Source organism: Trichomycterus rosablanca, chromosome 14 (genome assembly GCF_030014385.1).
Source record: "Trichomycterus rosablanca isolate fTriRos1 chromosome 14, fTriRos1.hap1, whole genome shotgun sequence".
Taxonomy (NCBI): domain Eukaryota; kingdom Metazoa; phylum Chordata; class Actinopteri; order Siluriformes; family Trichomycteridae; genus Trichomycterus; species Trichomycterus rosablanca.
In genome coordinates, this window is record NC_086001.1 from 34,328,583 (window position 1) to 34,351,709 (window position 23,127).

Consider the following 23,127-nt stretch of genomic DNA (forward strand, 5'->3'; position numbering starts at 1 on the left):
AGTACCCTTCAAAAACACCAGCGTATTCATACAGGAGAGAAACCGTATAACTGCACTCAGTGTGGAAAGAGTTTTACTCAAAGTAGTGCCCTTAAAGTACACCAGCGTGTTCACACAGCATAGAAACCGTATTACTGCTCAGAGTGTGGAAAGAGTTTTACTCAAAGTAGTGACCTTAAAGTACACCAGCGTGTTCACACAGCAGAGAAACCGTATCACTGCTCAGAGTGTGGAAAGAGTTTTGCTCAACAGGGTAACCTTCAAAAACACCAGCGTATTCACACTGGAGAAAAGCTGTATCACTGCTCAGAGTGTGGAAAGAGTTTTGCTCAACAGGTTAACCTAAAAAAACACCAGCGTATTCACACAGGAGAGAAACCGTATCACTGCTCAGAGTGTAAAAAGTCTTTTGCTGATGAAAGTAATCTTAAACGACATCAACAAACTCACATAGAAAAACTACATCACTGTTAAAAGTGTGGAAAGTATTTTTGTGCATTATTCTCTCTAACAACACCATCACATTCACACAGGAGGTAAAGCTGTATGGTTTCCCTTACAACTGTTCTACTTCAATTATCAAATGTACATGATGGTATGAATATTATTATTAATCATCAAATGTAATGTTGTGTAATGTACCAACCTCAGATCTGAATCTGTTTTTGTTCTTTATTCAAGTTTAATCTACTTTAATAAACACAGAACAACTTTTACTTTCAAGTGGAAGAATTTTACCCTGGTCTTTATGGTGTCTGCATAAATTCTTCATATTATGAATGCTAAGTTTTTATAAATGATTAGCCTCTTACTTTAACACTTCTAGGTCTACACTCCAAAATTCTAGTGTTTAGAAGAGCAAGACCCTTAACACTAGAAGTCCCAGAAATTTCGAGCTCCCCCCTGAAGTCCCGAAAGAGGGTCAAATGACCCTTAGTCCGAACTGACGACTCTGATGGCTCCAATTAGCATCCTTTCATTTGTAAATGTGGCCATTGCCTGAGGAATCTGCAGGGGGGAGTAGAGCTGAATTCACACTAACGTCTGTCTAATACTTGAAAAGGACTAAAAACCTGGCCTTTCTGAGCCAATGGCCTTAAAGACAGATCTTTTACTTTTTTGGGTGTCAATGACAAAAAATACCAAAATTCAAGATTAAGTCAAATAATAATGATGATTTATTAATATGAATATAAGTAAGTTTACGTCTAAGTCTTCCTTCGGATCCAGACGAGTCTTCTGAAGCTTCTCAGGAGAGAAAAGTTCAAAGCAAGAAGCGAAGCGCCAGAGAGGAAAAAAGCAAAAAGAGCCCCCACCTCTGGTCACTCTTTAGTTTTATACCTTCATTAATTCCTGATCACGTCAAAAATGCTCATGTGTGTGCGCTGTCTTTTGCACAAAATGCTGAAGCATACAAAATCTTTTTCTGTACCCCTGTACATTTTGTCAAGACACAGAGTCCTGGGTCTTCACAAAGATCAGTTTCAGTTCCCTGTTCCTAAATGTTCTGTACAGAGAATTAGCCAGGCATTATCCACCTCAACAAAGGTCTTGTAAAAGATCCACAAAGTTGAATCAGTTCATCTGGACACAAGTTTGTTGTAGAGATACGTTTCGTCACTCAATCCGAATGACTTCTTCAGTCTGAGCTGGTGTTGAATACCCCAACCTTATATGCAGTTGATTTGCATAATGACCAATCACCACCCACTGCATAACAATGGAACTGGTGATCAGGTCTATATGAAATTCACAATGACCATTAGTTACAATGGCCATGTGTGTCTTTCACACATGATTGGGGTAACGCTCTAATGACGGCGTTGTATGATGGTGAGAGATGTACTCTCAGGCCCCCTCCCCGGTTCAGAGATGGTCGTTCCCTCTTCACGTAGATGGCCTCTTTGACTCCACGTTCAAACCAGCGTTCCTCCTTGTCAAGGATCTGCACATCTTCATCATTAAATGAGTGGCCGCTGGCTTGCAGGTGGGTGTAAACCGCAGAGTCCTGGCCAGAAGAGGTTGATCTTCTATGTTGGGCCATCCATTTAGCCAGTGGCTGTTTAGTTTCCCCGATGTACAGTTCCCGGCAATCCTCCCGGCACCTAACAGCATACACTACGTTACTCTGTGTCGAGGAACCCGGTCCTTAGGGTGAACTAATTTCTGGCGTAACGTGTTCTGGGGTTTGAAAGCAACTGAAACACGATGTTTGGAGAATATCCGTCTTAATTGTTCCGATACTCCTGCCACATACGGAATCACCACTGGATGAAGAAGAGGGAACGACCATCTCTGAACCGGGGAGGGGGCCTGAGAGTACATCTCTCACCATCATACAACGCCGTCATTGGAGCGTTACCCCAATCATGTGTGAAAGACACACATGGCCATTGTAACTAATGGTCATTGTGAATTTCATATAGACCTGATCACCAGTTCCATTGTTATGCAGTGGGCGGTGATCGGTCGTTATGCAAATCAACTGCATATAAGGTTGGAGTATTCAACACCAGCTCAGACTGAAGAAGTCATTCGGATTGAGTGACGAAACGTATCTCTACAACAAACTTGTGTCCAGATGAACTGATTCAACTTTGTGGATTTGTGTACCTGGATTATTGAGCATGCATCAACAGGTCTTGTAAAAGAGTGTAAGCAAAAGAATGTAAGCTGCTCCTGAGTGTGTCTGCCCACCCCCCAGCTGCATTGTTGTGCAGGGGATATGCATAAGGTTGCTAACACCTTAGCCAATTTGCATGCAGCCTTTTGTGCTGTGGGGGATAAATAGGTGATTGTTCACAACAAACAAAATGCAGAGAAGGCTCACCACACAACAGGCATTGGAACTGATCCTGAGCAACACCAACCCTTGTGACTCAGATGGAGAAGACATAGTCCTTCAACCGGATTCGGACTCTGAGCTGTCTGCAGGTTAGATTTTTCAAATTACCTATTTTTATTTCCTGACTACCTTTTTTATTTAGAACCAAAACAAAATGTTAATTTGAAATTATTTATCTTGCAGATGAGGAGACTCCTCCTCTACCAAAAAAGAGAGCTCGGTTGGCGAGTGAGCCGACAGAGACCGCAAAAGATGGCACAGTGTGGCGTGAAGTACAAGTGGGGAAACGTCTCCATTTCACCCCAATAGAACCGTACCCTACAGATGGAGAGTGGAGAGTGTCCGGAGTCGCCTTCAGAGCTTCCTCTGTTATATCACTCTTGACATGCTTCGTAGCATTCAAGAATGGACTACTCAACATGCACGTCACACGGAGCAGGTGGATTGGTTCATGGATCTCCTGGAACTAATGGCATTTATTTCAGTCATTATCTTACGGGGGGTGACCAAGGTTCCATCACTACGTGACAGCTGGTCAGCAAACCTGGCAAACCCAAGGATCATTGCAACTATGGCCCGAAACCGCTTCCAAGACATCATGCAACACCTACGCTTTGATGACATGTTCACACGCAGTGAGCGAGCGGAGACCGATAAGTTTGCTGCAATCTCCGATGTGTGGAGATTGTTTGTCACCAACTGCATCGCATCCTACAACCCTGGTCGACACATCACTATTGATGAACAGCTTTTCCCGTCAAAGACTCGCTGCTGTTTTCTGCAATACATTGCAACAAAACCAGACAAGTTTGGCATCAAGTTTTGGGTGGCTTGCGACTTGAAATCAAAGTACATCTGTAATGTCCTCCCATATCTTGGCAAGGACCCCAGTCGTCCCAGCGGGGAGAGACTGTCCGAAACTGTAGTGATGAGGCTGATGGAACCATTCATGGTGTTTTCAACCACTGGTGCCACACTGACAGTGTATGCACCCAAACGAAAGAAGGCCGTCTACATTCTCAGCAGCATGCACAGCGTGGTTGAGACTGAGGATACCAACAAACACGGTCACGGTCAACAAACACGGTCACACAATACAACCACACAAAGTGCGGTGTGGATGTAATGGACCAAATGGTGCGGGAGTACAGCGTGCGTGCAGGAACACGGAGATGGCCAGTCGCCGTGTTCTACAACATGATTGACATGGCAGCACTGAATGCGCATGTTCTTTATCAGGCATGCACTGGGGTGCAGGAGAGACGGGTGGACTTCCTGGTTGAGCTTGCAAAAGAGTTAGGTGACTCTCATGTGAGTGAAAAGAAGGCACGCAAGGAGAAACTCCTTCGGCAACAACCTTCCACACCCAGCCCTGGCAAAAGGGCGAAGTGTCAGGTCAACCATCGATGCACGAACAATTGTGCAACTGAGAGATGTGTTGACTGCTACAAATACACGTGTGGCAAATGTACCAGGGACATACCCAGGCAGTGCCAGGTATGTTCCGACAGTGCAGACAGACTGCTGAGTGAGTGCTGAAATGCTAGTCACACAAGAAGGACATGCCACTGACACACACACACACACGCAGCCCCCCACTGCAGCCTATTGTAAATATGTGTGGAATTGTTTTATTCCTTGTATTTTTTTTTATTATTTTTATAACAAAAATAAAAAGCATGGAAACAAATAACAGTTGTTCTTTTGTATATTTTTAACACTGAAATTTCAGTCCTCTTGACTTAGACACAAATGCTTCTGGTCATTACTCACAGCTGTACCTTGCTCTAAAATTTCTAATTCTCTATTTAAAATATATAAAAAATGATTCATTGTTTCAGTGCTTTTTTGCTCAAATAAAACTAAACTAAATACAATACAGTCTTTATATTATCAAATACAATAAACTGAATAGAACTAACTAGAAACTAAATGGCTAAACTCAATGGAAAACAACAACCTCCTGTAGTGCGACAGTAATGGCCTTATTTGCAGAACAAAAGACGGTGATTATAGGATGTTAGCTAAAATCCTTCAGGTCATTCGACCCGTCTCTGGGTTCCAAAGGTAGAAATGTTAAATGACCCCTCTCTGGGACTTTTAGTGTTAAACACTTAAGCTGTATTGTCACAGTTCACATTCATGAGTTCTCGGCACAATGGTTAAACTGCACAACCCAACAAGTTAAAATAACCCATCATGTGTTCTGTCTAATATTTACACAGTGCTGGGTTGCAAAATAACACCTTTTCACCTGCATTCAGCCTTTTCTTTCCTGTATACCAAAAACAGTTGCCATTACAGGTCTACAACACGTTACAAAAATACTTGGACAGAAGAGCCATAAACACTCTCTCATATTTATATATTATAAAATCTGTACCCAAGCAACAAGCTGTAATTTATTTCTAGCACCACTAGATGGTGACGATGTCTGTACAACATTTTGAACTTCACTTTAAAAGTCAGTTGAATGTGTTTTACTGTAGTAAGAATGAAAGTATGAGCTGATCTTTGTCTCATTGTGTAGCTTTGATGAAGAAAAAGCCGCTGGGTCAGTGTGTAACAGGAGGTTTGGAGTGAAGGTGGGTGTGTGTGGATAAAAGCTTCCAGCACCTGGTATTCCCAGGCAGTCTCCCATCCATGTACTAACCAGGCCCGACCCTAATTAGCTTTGTTTTCTTCTCCTCTCCAATCTTCTTTGTTAATGATTTAGTCTTTTAATTCTGTTATGATTTATGAATAGAATTTCAGGTTACATGAAGAACTATTTTGAATTATAACCCACCCAGTCCTTTACATCCACTTTCTATTGTCACTCCAGCTCAAGCCTACATACAAATACATGGACCGTGAGTTTATTAACAACCGTGGACACATTTGCTGACATCGTATTCAAAACCAAACTCTCATCACACAGAGGACTCGGATGGAATTTACAGTGTAACAAATACATTTATTCATCAATAAAGAAACACTTGTCTCCCGAACCCTCAAGTGGTCTTGGTCAATTGTTCACCTCCATGATAAGAAAACACCTGAACTACCACAATAGTATTTATTTATTTTTAAATGTAATTTTAATGTCTGTATTAGGATTTATATGAACTGGGTTTTATGCACTAGAAGATGGTGGGATAATTAAATGTAAATATGTAAAGTCAACAACAGTAAAGCTCTCCATCGTATCTGTGTGGCAGCTCCATAACTGAAGGGCTGTCAGTGTAGAATCGGGTATGTGGGTATATGCCCTGCTCTTGTACACTGGCCGGTTAGAGCGTGGTGCTAATAACGCCAAGGTCACGGGTTCGATCCCTGTATGGGCCACACCCACTTTTGGACTTAATCTAACAAACAAGCTGCGACAGAAACTCATTTTTGTCCCTGTTAAAAACTTTAGCTTAGTTAAAGCAAATAAAGACCCATTTAAAATGTTCATCTTTTATTACAGGTTTAAAGTTGCATAAAACAAATGTTTGCACAAATAATATAAAACCAAAGTACAAAATAAACATTTCACTTATTTTAATTATCTCACAAATCACTTCTCAGTTTAAAGGTCAAAGGCAGCAGCATCGTTTAGATCAGAACAGCTATTAACATTAAATATCACTAAAGAGGAAATCCTGAAGACAGCAATGTAAACCTTTCATTTAAATACAAGCTGCAGTAAAGTTACATAGTTGATCCATGATAAAAAAAGAACCTCACAGCTCAGCACAATGGTTCAACTGCACAACACAACTACCTTGAAACCTTTTCACCTGCATTCGGCCTTTTCTTTCCTGTATACCAAAAACAGTCACCAATCAGGTCTACAACACGTTGCAAAAACACTTGGGACATTTTTATTTTTGCTTTCTTTATCTTGAAAGTTTACATTGTATTGAAACTAAAATAACTAATAAGTAATTAACAGCTTAAAATTTAAAAGAAAGTGTTTAGGTTCATTTATCATCTTAACACATATTACAAACTAATCAAGCTCGTCAAAGTTCAGACATTCAAAAATCTCAAGTGGAAGCACAAGGTGATTATTTTATTTATAGACGGTGCTGTTTAAGGTTTTACACTTCAGAACATGAACAGTTTTCAAAAAATAACAACAAACCCAACATCAACATTTAATAATTAAAACAATAAAAAAGTAATAATAACAATAATAATAAGAATGTCACAAATCTGTACCCAAGCAACAAGCATTAATTTATTTATTAATTCATTTTGGTTTCAATACAACATCACATCAGCAAGAAAAAAGTTGTTTTGTAAGGTGTTGCAGGCAGCAATGACGACTTTTCTGGTACATAGGAAAGAACAAATAAATATTACAAAATATTACCACAAATATCAGCAAGTAACTTTGTTTAACTGCCTTTGAAAATCAAAGGTCTCCTTGTACTGCATTTATTATAAACTAAACTGAAAAAAGTCAAATGAAAATCTTTACAGTTTAACTGACTTTTAAAGTGAAGTTTATAATCATGTGGAGTTCATCATCCCCATCTAGTGGTGCTAGAAATCTTGTTTAAATCTTGTTGAATAGGTACAGATTTGTGACTTTATTATTATTAATTTTTATACATTTATAAATTATTATTCTTTTTAACAGTATTTGCATTTTTCATACTGTCCCAACTTTTTCTGATTTGGGGTTGCAATAGACTTGAGAAGAAAGAAGTTTAAGGTGAAAATTATCACATTTACCATTTTGTAATGTACACAAATTTTCTCTTTTATGTTTTTAAATATTCAGTTTATCTTTTATTTAATTTATTTTTAATATCTGAATCATTTAGATGATAAATATTTATATTTATAAATATCAGGACGGGGGAAAATACTTTTTCACAACACTGAATAAATGGTGGTTAATAAATTGAAAAAGAAAATCTTCATAAATGTATCACTGCCTCACAGATTCTAAAATCACTCAAACAGTTTAATGTTACACTTTCATGTAAATTTTACATTTAATTTGTTCAATCTGACAGTTTCACTGATCCTGAATAAAGACAAAACCCCGGGTAGAGGAGCTGAGTGAACGTGGTCTGAACTCTGTGGAGGAGCTTCATTGTATCAGAGACGCTGTAGAAGGACAGAGTTCCTGCTTCATAATCCACATACACTCCTATTCTAGAGGAACTTGGCATTATGGGAATTTTAGTCTCTTTGTTATTGTGGGAGAATGAAAAGCTAGATGGAGAACAGTACAAACTCCAGGACTGATCATTACGTCCAAACAAACACTCATCACCATCTCCCTTCCTGCTGATGCTTTTATATGACACTGCTATATAAACCCCATCATCCCCACTCCACTCAACCTCCCAGTAACAGCGTCCACTCACACTCTCTCTACACACAACCTGATAGCAACGATCAAATCTATCTGGATGATCAGGATACGACTGTGATGTTCTACTGCAGGTCACCACTTTGTTCTCCTCAGACAGACGGAGGTTTTTATTTACTGTGTTTGGATCCAGTGTGAACCCACAAACATCTGGAAAGGAAACACAAAATAAACCAATTAACATAGAAGAGAGAGAGAGAGTGCGTGTGTACAGTGTGTGTGAGTGTGTGCAGTGTGTGTGTATATACAGTGTGTGTATGTGTGTGTACAGTAATTGTGTGTACAGAGTTTGTGTGTACAGTGTGTGTGTGTACAAAGTGTGTACAGTGTGTGTGTATGTGTGTGTACAAAGTGTGTACAGTGTGTGTGTATGTGTGTGTACAAAGTGTGTACAGTGTGTGTATGTGTGTACAGTGTTTGTGTGTACAGTGTGTGTGTAGTGTGTGTGTGTGTGTATACAAAGTGTGTACAGTGTGTGTGTACAGTGTGTGTGTGTGTGTGTGTGTACAAAGTGTGTACAGTGTGTGTATGTGTGTACAGTGTTTGTGTGTACAGTGTGTGAGTGTAAGTGTAATTATATGTATGTCTAAGTGTGTGTGTAAGTCTGACACTAGACAAACACACACAAACATACACATACATTACACAAACACTGCACAAATACACACAGACACTACACATACACCCAAATACTACTCAAACACACAAATACTACACACACAGACACCACACATACATATAAATACTACACAAATACTACACAAACACAGATACTACACAAACACACACGAACACCACAAACACACACATACATTACACATACACTGCACAAACACACAGACACTACACATACACATAAATACTACTCAAACACACACAAATACTACACAAACACACAAACACTAAACAAACACTACACAAATACACACAAACACTACACAAATACACACAAATACTACGCAAACACACACAACTACTACACAAACACACACAAACGCTACACAAACACTACACAAATACTACGCAAACACACACAACTACTACACAAACACACACAAACGCTACACAAACACTACACAAATACACACAAATACTACGCAAACACACACAACTACTACACAAACACACACAAACGCTACACAAATACACACAAATACTACGCAAACACACACAACTACTACACAAACTACACAAACTACACAAATACTACACAAACACACACAACTACTACACAAACGCTACACAAACACTACACACAAATACTACACAGACACCCCACAAACACGGCACATTCACAAAAAGTACACAGACACACACCAGCAACACACAATCCAACAACACACTCAAACACATACAAACCCTACATGTACAAACAGACACTACACAAAAACACACACACATTACACAAACACACACATTACACAAACACTACAAAATGCATACAAACCCTACACATACACACAAACCCTACACACATACACAAACAGTAGACAAACACATGCAAACTACACATACAGTGGGGCCAAAAAGTATTTAGTCAGCCACTGATTGTGCAGGTTCTCCTACTTAGAAAGATGAGAGAGGTCTGTAATTTTCATCATAGGTACACTTCAACTATGAGAGACAAAATGAGAAAAAAAAATCCAGGAAATCACATTGTAGGATTTTTAAAGAATTTATTTGTAAATTATGGTGGAAAATAAGTATTTGGTCAATAACAAAAGTTCAACTCAATACTTTGTAACATAACCTTTGTTGGCAATGACAGAGGCCAAACATTTCCTGTAAGTCTTCACCAGGTTTGCACACACTGTAGCTGCTATTTTGGCCCATTCCTCCATGCAGATCTCCTCTAGAGCAGTGATGTTTTGGGACTGTCGCTGGGCAACACAGACTTTCAACTCCCTCCACAAATTTTCTATGGGGTTGAGGTCTGGAGACTGGCTAGGCCACTCCAGGACCTTGAAATGCTTTTTACGGAGCCACTCCTTCGTTGCCCGAGCGGTGTGTTTGGGATCATTGTCATGCTGGAAGACCCAGCCACGTTCCATCTTCAATGCTCTCACTGATGGAAGGAGGTTTTGGCTTAAAATCTCACGATACATGGCCCCGTTCATTCTTCCCTTAACACGGATCAGTCGTCCTGTCCCCTTTGCAGAAAAACAGCCCCAAAGCATGATGTTTCCACCCCCATGCTTCACAGTAGGTATGGTGTTCTTGGGATGCAACTCAGCATTCTTCTTCCTCCAAATACGACGAGTTGAGTTTTTACCAAAAAGTTCCATTTTGGTTTCATCTGACCACATGATATTCTCCAATCCTCTTCTGGATCATCCATATGCTCTCTGGCAAACTTCAGACGGGCCTGGACATGTACTGGCTTAAGCAGGGGGACACGCCTGGCACTGCAGGATTTGAGTCCCTTTCGGCGTAGTGTGTTACTGATGGTAGCCTTTTTTACTTTGGTCCCAGCTCTCTGCAGGTCATTCATCAGGTCCCTCCGTGTAGTTTTGGGATTTTTGCTCACTGTTCTCATGATCATTTTGACCCCACGGGATGAGATCTTGCATGGGGCCCCAGATTGAAGGAGATTATCAATGGTCTTGTATGTCTCCCATTTTCTTACAATTGCTCCCACAGTTGATTTATTCACACCAACCTGCTTGCCTATTGTAGATTCACTCTTCCCAGCCTGGTGCAGGTCTACAATTTTCTTCCTGGTGTCCTTCGACAGCTCTTTGGTCTTGGCCATGGTTGAGTTTGGAGTCTGACTGTTTGAGGCTGTGGACAGGTGTCTTTTATACAGATAACGAGGTCAAACAGGTGCCATTAATACAGGTAACGAGTGGAGGACAGAAGAGCTTCTTAAATAAGAAGTTACAGGTCTGTGAGAGCCAGAAATCTTGCTTGTTTGTGGGTGACCAAATACTTATTTTCCACCATAATTTACAAATAAATTCTTTAAAAATCCTACAATGTGATTTCCTGGATTTTTTTTCTCATTTTGTCTCTCATAGTTGAAGTGTAGCTATGATGAAAATTACAGACCTCCCTCATCTTTCTAAGTAGGAGAACCTGCATAATCAGTGGCTGACTAAATTTTGGCCCCACTGTATACTGCACAAATACACACAGACACTGCACATATGCATAAAAACTACTCAAACACACGAATGTTACACAATCACTCAAACGCTACACACACACACACACACAAAATACTACACAAACACACACAAATGCTACACAAACACCACACAAACACATACAAACCCTACACACACACACACAAATACGACTCACACACACACACAAATGCTACACAAATGCATAAACACTACATACACATACATAAACAGTACACAGACAAACACCAGCAACACACAATCCAACAACAAACACACAGTCACGCTAATAAAGCTTTTTGAATTGTGTCTGTGTCAATAAAGTGTAAGTGTGAATGTGTGTAAGAGTTTGTGTGTGTAGATGAGGAGAGCATCATTTTTTTTGCTCTTGAGAAGGAAGCAGCGCAGTAGTCCAGTGTGTAGCTGAGCGGATATGTAAGAAATCCAGCTAACATTCCCACAATCAGTGTATTTTACCTGATAAACGCTGCTCTACATGCTCATCTGTCTAAACGTTACAGCTTCTGGAATGTTCTTACATCTCTTCTTGTTTTATTTAGCAGGAGACGTCGTCAGTGCGACAAGGAGGGATGATGGTGGCACCATCCAATCAGGACACATTACATCTCAATTTCACATTTCAATGATTGTTGCAGATGTTTCTCTCTAACCCATCTTCTCTCTCTCTCTTCTTTTACCAGAACGATGCATTTTGGGTATCTGTGTGTGACTGGTTAGAGGAACTCCACTGAGGTGCCGCCCTTGTTGATCCACACAGCTGTATGAGAAGTGTAGAACATGGATGACCAGGATCAACAAGCCTCAAGATCTTATAACATTAAATAATAAATAAATAAACTCACTGAATATATGAAGGTGGATGGATGTTTATTTTCACATTTGTTCATTATTTTGTGTATGAAGTCAGTAATATGAGGTGAAAGAAGGCACAACGTTTCCCAACATGTTACAGAACATTGAACTCAGCAGTGAAGATACAGACCTACTGTCAGTTACTCAGAGCAGCCTTAAATCATTACCCTAAAACTTCATTAATATCACGTCTCTCAACTCATATTATTTCATTACAATTCTACAAAAGGGCCACAACAGGGGGACATCACAAAGATTGTTTATTTCAACAAGGTCACAAGATCTTGTCCCCTTTTTTCAAACGTGCTTCCAATCTGGAGAATAATGCCAAGTTCACACTACACGACTGGATCTCTTGCAATCGGGAGTCTTTCAAGTCGGTCTGTATTTCACACTACATGACTGATCGGTGATAGGGGGTCACACACTACACCATCTATCACCAACTGGAATCGCAGGCGAGCTTCTCTGATCTCCCAAACTACGTTTTGTCACGAAAACAAACGCGAGAAGTGACAAGAGGTTTAATGATACCACGTCCAAAAATACAAGTTTGTGTGCTGATGTGCAGCGTAAAATCAAAGAGAAAAATAAATGAATCTAAATGGATTTGGCTTGGATTGTTCTATAGTGAGTTGGAGGTTAATACATATTTTTGCAATGCAGCGTGGGTGTTTTGTAGAGAACGATCAGGTCAGAAATACTGTAAAACTTGTGTGTGTGCTGATGTATTCTGATATAAACTATATTACGCCACTGTCCCACCTTTTTACACTCCTCCCCTGCGTTTCCCCTCACACCGTATCTTGTGTTCTCATTGGCTGATCAACATAGCACTCATTGCTAGTCTGCCATCTCAGATCCAGATATCTGACATGCTAGAAATCTCGATAGCACTTATCGAGCCGCTCGGATCAAGTTGTTGAGTAGTTCACACATAGCGATCGAGAACTATGTTTACAAACGATTCTTTTTCATTTCTACAATGTTTCCATTCATATAAGTGTTTATATGATTCCCTCAGCACTACTAACTGTGTGCAGGACCTGAGTCGTATCTGGTCCAGTCACTGGTTGGCGGCATTAAGCTCAGTCAAGAACTTATATATAGTTTAGATAGTTCACACATATAAGAACCCACAAAACCTCTTAGATGTGTATTAAGAAAGTCTGAACATAAGAAATGACTAGACAGTGATGTCTGAAGTAGGACTGAGATCTCGGATAATTAAAATAACATGAAACTGCTGCATTTCTGGTGCAAAAACAACCAAATTCAGTTTAGGAGCCGCTCATTTCTGCAGATCTTCACTGAAAATGTGCAGAATCTCAAATGGTTTTTGTGCTGCCATGCAGCTGGTTGAATGGAGTTAGTGTAGAACAGTGGCGGCTGCTGGTCTTTCAAAGAGGGGAAGCTCATTGTCGGCTTACATCATAAAATTGGTCAATTTATTTAAATATAAATTCTACCCTCCGTTCCTTTTCAAGAAAATGGCCTGAAATGGGTTACAGTTTGTCTTCTGACTTCACTCGCAAAATCCGCGATGGGACTGAAGCGCTCAGTGATAGCTTTCAATCAAAACGGGATTCAGCATTTCCACTGATCCTCCAATCATCTTGCAGAAGCTCAGCGTCCAGACCCGCCCACAGCTCAATTCACCCCCAGAGACGCTCAGCTTCTGCGGGCAAATGCATCGGCGCTCCGGGAATGTATGAGAAGTTTGAGTCAGTCGATTTGTGATAAGTAGCTGATTCTGAACGAACTCGTCTTCGAGATGAACGTGTTCTAACGCATTTGTAGTCAATGAAATGTTAACACAACTGTACATATTTGACCAGTTAATTTTTGACATTTTAGGGGAAGCTGAGCTTCCCTTGCAGTCTTAGAGAAATCGCCACTGGTGTAGAATTATGTACAAAGATCTAAAGATGTACTGACCGGTTAGCTCAGTTGGTTAGAGTGTGGTACTAATAACACCAAGGTCGTGTGTTCGATCCCCCATTAATGATTAAAGGTAGCATGGTTGTGAGAGAGTCAGGTGAGCATGTGCTGTGTATCAGGACTTTCTAACCTGAGTAATTTAATCACTGAAAGTAAGAATATCACCCTGTTCTTCTGCCATCTTTAATTCTGGCTTCATTTCACCTAATGAACATGGCATGACCTTTATAATTGCTTACAATCTATTTTATCAATGGAAAAAATAAGTGAATAAATAAAAAGAGAGCTGCTGTGTAGTTTTGTGAATTCTTGCACTGCACATGGCAGAAGACTAAAAGAAATTTAGACAGTGTAGAATAAAAGTATTAGGAAAGTATGAGGTTAAAAGCATCAGCTTTTATTTATTCTTAAAAGAAAAATACATGAACCTCAGTCATCACACGAAGATCTGTTCTGCTCAACAACAGTAAAGCTCTCCATCGTTTCTGTGTGGCAGCTCCATAACTGAAGGGCTGTCAGTGTAGAATCGGGTATGTGGGTATATGCCCTGAGCTTGGACATCGGCCGGTTAGCTCAGTTGGTTAGAGCGTGGTGCTAATAACGCCAAGGTCCGTTCGATCCCCGTACGGGCCACACCCACTTTTGGACTTAAACTAACAAACAAGTGATCCTTCTCTAACTAGCAGGTCCTATTACCGTATTTTCCGCACTATATGGCGCACCGGGTTATAAGGCGCAGTCTCAATTACGGGATCTATTTCTGTACTTAACCCATACATAAGGCGCACCGCATTATAAGGCGCTAAAACATACGGTCTACAAAAAAAGGATACCTACCGGAGGCGTGGCGGAGGTAAGCGTACGTACTGTACGTATTACGTAATGTTCTCTGATTGGTTTATCGCTGCCAGCGTACGTAGTGTACGTATTACGTCCCTGTGTCAGCGGGAAATGGTCCGATAGTCCAGCCATTCTCAACCGGGGTGCTGTCTGGCTTCATCAGGGGTGCCATCAAAAACATTCTGATGTTATTTAAATAAATAAACGCGGGTTGCGTCTGCTGCGTACAGCGATGAGTCGTTTGCGAAAGATCCGAACTGAATAACAGGAACCGAGTCATATGCGTTGGCTCGCAAAGGGGAGGGGAGTGTGTCGGAAGCGCCCGCCATACGCAACCGCGTGTTGGTTTCACCAAGGGGAGGGGTGTGTGGCGCGAGGAGGGATGCAGAGGGTAAGTGCTTCTTAATACATTTCAGACTGGGGTGACTGAAAAGGGTGCCGTGACTGCCGTGACTGAAAAAAGGTTGAGAAACACGGCGATAGTCAATCAAGCGGAGCGCTTACCAAAGTCGCACAACAACATTTTTACAGATTTTGGAACTCCGTGCACACATAAGGCGCACCGGATTATAAGGCGCACGGCAGATTTTTGAGAAAATTTATGGCTTTTAGGTGCGCCTTATAGTGCGGAAAATACGGTAACCTGGGCTTCAAACGTTATCTCTGACAAGTGTGAGATCTTTTTAATGCCCCTCTCATTCAGGTCAGAAACATGCCATTATTTCAATTTGCCAAACTTAATTGCCCTGCTGTAAAAGTTAGCAAGTCATGTGACCCATGTGTACCGTCCAATGAAACATCTGTGTGTGTGTCACTGTGGCGCAATTGGTTAGCGTGTTTGGCTGTTAACCGAAAGGTTGGTGGTTCAAGCCCACCCAGGGACGAGTGTCTTTTATTGCACAGCCTGCTTGTTGATCATCAGATATAAGACACAACAACAATGTGTAGCTCCACAGAATAGTGGAAATAAGTAAGTAAGACAGTAAGATTTAATGTCGCTGTATTGTATTGTATTATAGTGTTAAATTGTGGCCTATTTAATTGAGATTATGCTTTAATGCTGTATTTTCTTACATTTATTTAATCCAGCACAATGGTTAAACTGCACAACCCAACAAGTTAAAATAACCCATCATGTGTCCAATATTTACAGTGCTGGTTGCCAAATAACACATTTTCACCTGCATTCGGCCTTTTCTTTCCTGTATACCAAAAACAGTCGCCGTTGCAGGTCTACAACACGTTACAAAAACACTTGGGACACTTTATTTTTGCTTTCTTTATCTTGCCGGTGTCACGTTGTATTGAAACTAAAATAAATAAATAAAAACTTAAAATTTAAAAGCAAGTGTTTAGGTTCATTCATCATCTTAACACATATTACAAACTAATCAACCTCGTCAAATTTCAGACATTGTTCACGTAAACAAAAATCAGTTAAAAAATAACAACAAACACGACAACAACAGTTTAATAATAATGTCACAAATCTGTACCCAAGCAACAAGCTGTAATTTATCTAGCAGCACTAGATGGGAACGATCTCTGTACAACATTTTGAACTTCACTTTAAAAGTCAGTTCAGTGTGTTTTACTGTAGTAAGAATAGCTCCACATGTTTTGTATGTAGTGTTTATGGTATTTAAGCTGGATGGATAGATGTAAGTTAACATGTAATCTAAGGTGACTCTTAAGTTTATTCGCTGCTGTTGGCTTATAAAGTTTTACTGAACAAACTGGCTCGTATTTTGGCACTGATGTACCTTTCTGAATGGTGATCTGCTTGGTCGACACAACTAGCACAAGTAATCGTGGTCTACACCCCACAAGCGCTCTGTTGTACTTGCACATGCGCTGAACGCTTCCATCCTGATACTGCTAATGTTTCTAAACCTTTATGTAGATGGCGCTGTAAACAATGATTTGACTTTTGGTGTTACAATTCGGCATAGAGCAGTCACATGTGGAATACTATTCTCTACTCAGCATTGATAACAGTGTTTTTACCTAAATAAAACCAGGTTCCACCAAGATTTGAACTCAGATCACTGGACTCAAAGTCCAGAGTGCTAACCATTACACCATGGAACCACACGGTGAGATTTTGCTTAAGCCCAAAAGTTAATAATTAGTCATTTAAGAGCAAGTTGGCTGTTAGATGATGTCATGTAAAGCGATTTACATAGATTTTGTCTGGCCCTTTAAAAGTGTACGAGGGAGCGAGTGTGCAGTGAACGGGAGTGAATTGACCGTTTCCGGCTGTGCTTGAGTTGTCATGTTTTACTCTGAGCTGGTGTGGATTAAAAGCAACGTTCGTGTTAAACCCGACTCAATTGTTTGGACTGTTTAATTATTTACAATATTTTACATGGTGTCAGAAGTGACTAAGACTGTCTGCTAACGAATATGGCCAAGTTTAATCCTCCAGAAAACTTCGCTTTCAGCCGTCCTAAGGAATGGGCTGATTGGAAACAGAGATTTCAACGGTTCCGTTTAGCAACAAAGTTGCACAATGAGGACGGCGAGGTGCAGGTCAGTTAGTTGATTTATGCCATGGGCAATGAGGCTGAAAACATCTTCAAGTCGTTCACGTTTGAAGCAGAAGGGGACGATAAGAAATTCGATGTTGTGTTAAGAAAATACGACGAATATTACTACCCCAAACGGAACGTGATTCACGAGAGTACAGCGGCCAGGTGAACAGGCTGAAACCTTTATAAGAGCCTTATTTGAACTTTCTGAACATTGTGAGTTCGGGGTTAATAGAGAGGAACACATTCGCGACCGCATTGTCGTAGGAATGATTGATAAGGACTTGTCACGTAAACTGCAGTTAATGGCGGACCTCACGTTGGCGCAAACTGTTCAGACAGTTCGACAGTCCGAGGAGGTGACCACACAGGTTCATCAGCAGGGAGCGGTGTGCGCCGCAGTGCAGGAAATCTCCAAAGGGAAACTGGCAAGCAGCACAAGACCTAAACGGGTGTTTGGAAAGCCCAAGTACAGGGATGAAACAAATCCTAAATGCGGGAGATGTGGAAAAATAAAACATAAACAACAGGAAAGGTGTCCTGCCATAAAGTCAACCTGCAACAAATGTAAAAAGGTGGGTCACTGGGAGAAGATGTGCCATTCTAAATCTGTTAGTGAAGTGACAGAGACAGTGCCACAGACTCCATACTTCTTAAGTGCAGTTACAAATACCAGCAGTGATGAGGAGCAATGGACAGTTAACATTTCAATAGGCAAAACTCCAGTGACATTTAAAATTGACACAGGTGCTGATACAAATGTTATGTGTGAAGAGACATTCCACATGTTGACTTCCAAACAACAATTAGAACATTCAAACATCACACTGTGCAGTCCTGGAGGCCCACTGGACTGTTTGGGTAAATTTCAGGCCAGTACCACTTACAAGTGTAAGAAATATTCATTTCCTGTGTATGTCATAAGCAATCAAAATGGCAACAATCTGCTGAGCCGTGCCACAGCATCAGAAATGGGACTTGTAAAACGCATTGATAGAATACATGCTGTTTTTGGTGAGCATGGGCTTCTTAAAACTGAACCCGTGAAGATCCAGTTAAGAGAAAACGTCCAACCCTATGCTGTCTCTTCAGCTCGTAGAGTGCCTTTACCCCTCATGCAGAAGGTAAAAGAGGAGCTGCAGCGAATGGTAGAGAACGGTGTAATTGAGCCGGTGACAGAACCAACAGACTGGTGTGCACCCATGGTGCCAGTTCCTAAACGCAATGGAAGTGTGCGAATCTGCGTGCATTTAAAGAAACTAAATGAGGCGGTAAAGAGAGAAAGGTACGTCCTGCCTACAGCTGAAGAAATCTTGGCAAAACTGAGTGGTGCAACCATGTTTACATCATTAGATGCAGCATCTGGCTTTTGGCAGATACCTCTACATCCAGAAAGCAGCAGGCTTACAACATTTATAACGCCATTCGGAAGATATTCTTTTAAACGTCTTCCATTTGGTATCACTAGTGCGCCAGAAATCTTTCAACGGAAGATGACTGAAACACTTCAGGACTTGGAGGGAGTTGCTGTATTCATGGATGATGTACTTGTCTTTGGCAGCAGTTTGGAGCAGCATGACCAGCGCCTTAATAAGGTGTTGGAGAGAATTGAAGTGGCAGGTTTGAAGCTTAACAAAGAGAAGTGTGTGATGAGACAGAGCCAACTACACTTCCTTGGCCAGGTAGTTGATGAGTCAGGGGTGAGACCAGATCCTGAAAAAGTACGAGCCATTCGTGAACTCTCACCGCCACTGAATGTTCAAGAACTGAGACGGATCCTTGGCATGTTCACGTACCTGGGGAAGTACATTCCTAATCTGTCAACAGTGTGCCAATCATTGCATGAACTACTCAAGTCTAAGACTGTTTGGACATGGGACCATCCACATCAGGTAGCTTTTCAAAACATCAAAGAGCTGCTGTCCACTGCTCCAGTCCTGAAATTCTATGATGTAAAGAGACCTACTGCAGTGTCAGCTGATGCCAAGTTTTGGACTAGGTGGAGTACTGTTGCAGCTGCATGATAAAGAGTGGAAACCAGTGTCATATTGTTCACGTCGTCTGTCTGATGCAGAGACCAGGTATGCCCAAATCGAAAAAGAATGTCTTGCGAGCGTTTGGGCTTGTGAAAAGTTTAGAAATACCTGGTTGGTTTAGACACTTTCAAATTGGTCACTGACCACAAGCCTTTAGTGCCCTTGATTAATAAAAAGGACTTGGATAATGTTCCTCTGAGGTGCCAGCGACTTCTCATGAGGCTCATGAGATTCAAGCCAACTGCTGAATATGCTCCAGGCAAAACCATGGTCGTTGCGGACACCCTGTCCCGAAACCCTCTTCCAAACATGGACGGGAAAACAGAAACTCACTCTGATGTGCATTGCTACATTGCAGCAATCATGGATGGCATGCCAGCAACACCCCAAAGGCTGGAAACAATCAGAAAAGCTACTGCGTCTGACAACAACCTGCAAATGGTCCAGAAGTACATCCAGACTGGGTGGCCAGCACACATAAGAGATGTTCCAGCAGCTATCAGGGACTTCTTTCCAATTCAGAATGAACTGTCAGAGCATAGTAGTATCGTTACCAGAGGCAACCGTATGTGTATTCCGGAGACTTTGAAAGCAGAAGTTCTAGAAAGAATACATGATGGACACCAGGGTCTAACCAAATGCCGAGAGCGGGCCAACACATCGGTATGGTGGCCTGGAATCTCAGCAGCGATAAAACAGAGAGTTGAGTCCTGTCAGTTCTGCCAAGAGGTAAAACGCACACAGACAAGGGAACCTCTTATTTCAACGGCACTGCCAGATAGGCCATGGAAGAGACTGGCAGTAGATTTATGTGAACATAACAAAAACAACTACCTCGTTGTGTCCGATTACTTTTCAAGGTTTCTAGAAATAGTTCACCTAACAACTACAACTGCCTCACAAGTTATTGTAAAAATGAAAGCACTGTTCGTGAGATTTGGGTGCCCAGACGAGGTGGTTTCAGATAACAAGCCCCAGTTTGCAAGTGTGGACTTCTTGGAGTTTGCAAAATAATTTGATTTTCAGCACATCACCTCCAGTCCACATAATCCCCAAGGCAACGGGCAGGCGGAACGAGGAGTTCAGATAGCAAAGAGAATTCTAAAGCAAAAGGATCCACTGCTTGCACTTATGTGTTACAGGGCTACACCATGTTCCACCACGGGAGTAAGTCCAGCCGAGCTCCTCATGGGCCGTAGGATTAAAACTACACTTCCTACACTTCAGGCAAATCTGCAACCCCGTTGGCCAAACCTGAAAGACATCCAAAGCAAAGATGCCATGGAAAAACAGAAACAAGCTTTCTATTACAATCGTCGCCATGGAGCAAAGCCCCTTCCACCACTGCATCCAGGCGATACTGTCCTCACAAAATTGGACCACCAGAAAGTATGGGAAACACCTGCTGTGGTGTCAAAGGACAGTATAACACCACGATCAAATGTCATTGAAACCCAACAGGGGACCACATTGCGACGCAATCGTCGTCATCTATAGCAGATTCCTGTGTCTTCTGGAATCAGAGACAGTGTGGTAGCTGAGGGACAGCAACACAGCACAGTTGTGCAAGATCCTGTGCCGGCAACCAACTCTGATACTAATGTACAAACCCCTTGCATAACAACAACAGAGACACAAAAGGGTCTTCTTTTCACTCGGTCTGGTAGGCTATGTAGGCCTGTGGACAGACTAAACCTCTAAACTTGTTCTCAAAGTAACCAAAATAACTTTGTTGTTCAATTTCCATGTCTAGTTTTGTGAACATGAGAATATGAGAGCAAGTTCTGCAAGTTCGGTAAAAAAAAAAAAAAGGGAAGATGTCATGTAATGCGATTTACATAGATGTTGACTGGCCCTTTAAGAGTGTACGAGGGAGCGAGTGTGTAGTGAACGTGAGTGAATTGACCGTTTCCGGCTGTGCTTGAGTTGTCATATTTTACTCTGAGCTGGTGTGGATTAAAAGTAACGTTCGTGTTTAATCCGACTCAATTGTTTGGACTGTTTAATTATTTACAATATTTTACAGTAATGACATTACAGTTACTGTGATGAGGGATGAGTTGTTCGCGAACGAACCGATTCTATTGAACAACTCTTTGAAATGAACTAAAGGACACAACACAAAAAAAGTCGCTCTTTTTTTGTGTTGTATAATATATTTCATTGTTTGCTGAATATTGAAGGCAAACACAGAATATCACATCATGACCACAAGTTTTTTACTGATATGTTGACAGTTTTGAACAGGAAGGTCTTAGACTACTAAGATTATGTATGAAGTTAATAAAATTAGAATAAGTACAAATAATCATAAGTACAGTAAAAAGTAAAAAGTAGATGTATGTGTGCTGGTGTGAAAAACAAAGTTTGTTTCCAGATGTTCTCCTTGATTGCATGAATTTGTTAAATCACCAGCACACTTAATTTGAAATAATGAAGTGTTGATTAACCAAACTAGGTATTGGATGATAACCACAAATAATATTAAACTATACATTCACATACAGAAAAGCACGACTTACTGTATTAATATTGGTGGTTTTTATTCTAACATTAGTTTTTTCTGAGCAAATAAACTCTTACTTGACACATTTGCTGACATCAGATTCAAAACCAAACTCTCAATCACACAGAGGACTCAGATGGAATGTCAGTGCAATCTGTATTAGGATTTATATGAACTGGGTTTTATGCACTAGAAGATGGTGGGATAATTAAATGTAAATATGAGAATTTCTTTTAACAAAGGAGTTTAGCTACCACTAATTTGGTCTATAGATAAACACAAAGAACAAAGACTCATGATGATAGAACAATGCAACACTGTTCAGTCCACAGCCCTCCATTCACACCTTCTCATGTACATTCTGGTTGAGGACGGTTCATTATTTGCTAAGTGGAAATCATCTAAAGACTAGAATTTTGGAGTGTAGACCTAGAAGTGTTAAAGTAAGAGGCTATTCATTTATGAAAACTTAGCAAACACCATAAAGACCAGGGTAAATTTCTTCCACTTGAAAGTAAAAGTTGTTCTGTGTTTATTAAAGTAGATTAAACTTGAATAAAGAATAAAAACAGATTCAGATCTGAGGTTGGTACATTACACCACATTACATTTGATGATTAATAATCATGAACATTTGATAATTGAAGTGGAACAGTTCTAGTGTATATTAGTGGAAAAAGAAAGTACACATAACTTTTTCTGTACATGCATTAAGTATAATTTTATTTTCTCCTCTGAATGCACTGGTGTTTTTCAAGATGACCAGTCACAAATGCTGCTTCCAGTAAAACTTCATCCGCACTATAAGCAGCAGTATGAGTCATCCTCTTATGTGAATGCGCTGGTGTGGTGTACTTAAAGGATATTCCTTTCACTAAAGTTCGTTTCAGACAGTGAACGGTGATATGACTTCTTTCCTGTGTGAATGCGCTGGTGTTGTTGGAGAACATAATATGCAATAAAATACTTTCCACACTCTTAACAGTGACATCGTTTTTCTATGTGAATACGCTGATGCCGTTTGAGACTATTTTCATGAGCAAAAATCGTTCCACACTCTGAGCAGTGATACGG

General features: G+C 40.7%; 1 protein-coding gene and 1 non-coding gene across 2 annotated transcripts in view; both read right to left on the bottom strand.

Moving 5' to 3' along the window:
- Positions 1 to 7,827: 7,827 nt before the first annotated feature.
- The window catches only part of LOC134326318 (tripartite motif-containing protein 16-like), a 30,297-nt gene continuing 14,997 nt past the window's right edge, over positions 7,828 to 23,127 (bottom strand). The window contains exon 6 of the mRNA XM_063008466.1: positions 7,828 to 8,351. Coding sequence (XP_062864536.1) covers positions 7,828 to 8,351 — 524 coding nt within the window. The remainder of the gene's footprint in view (positions 8,352 to 23,127) is intronic.
- trnaq-uug (transfer RNA glutamine (anticodon UUG)) lies at positions 17,000 to 17,071 on the bottom strand. The gene has a single exon. It is a non-coding gene; the product is annotated as a tRNA-Gln (tRNA).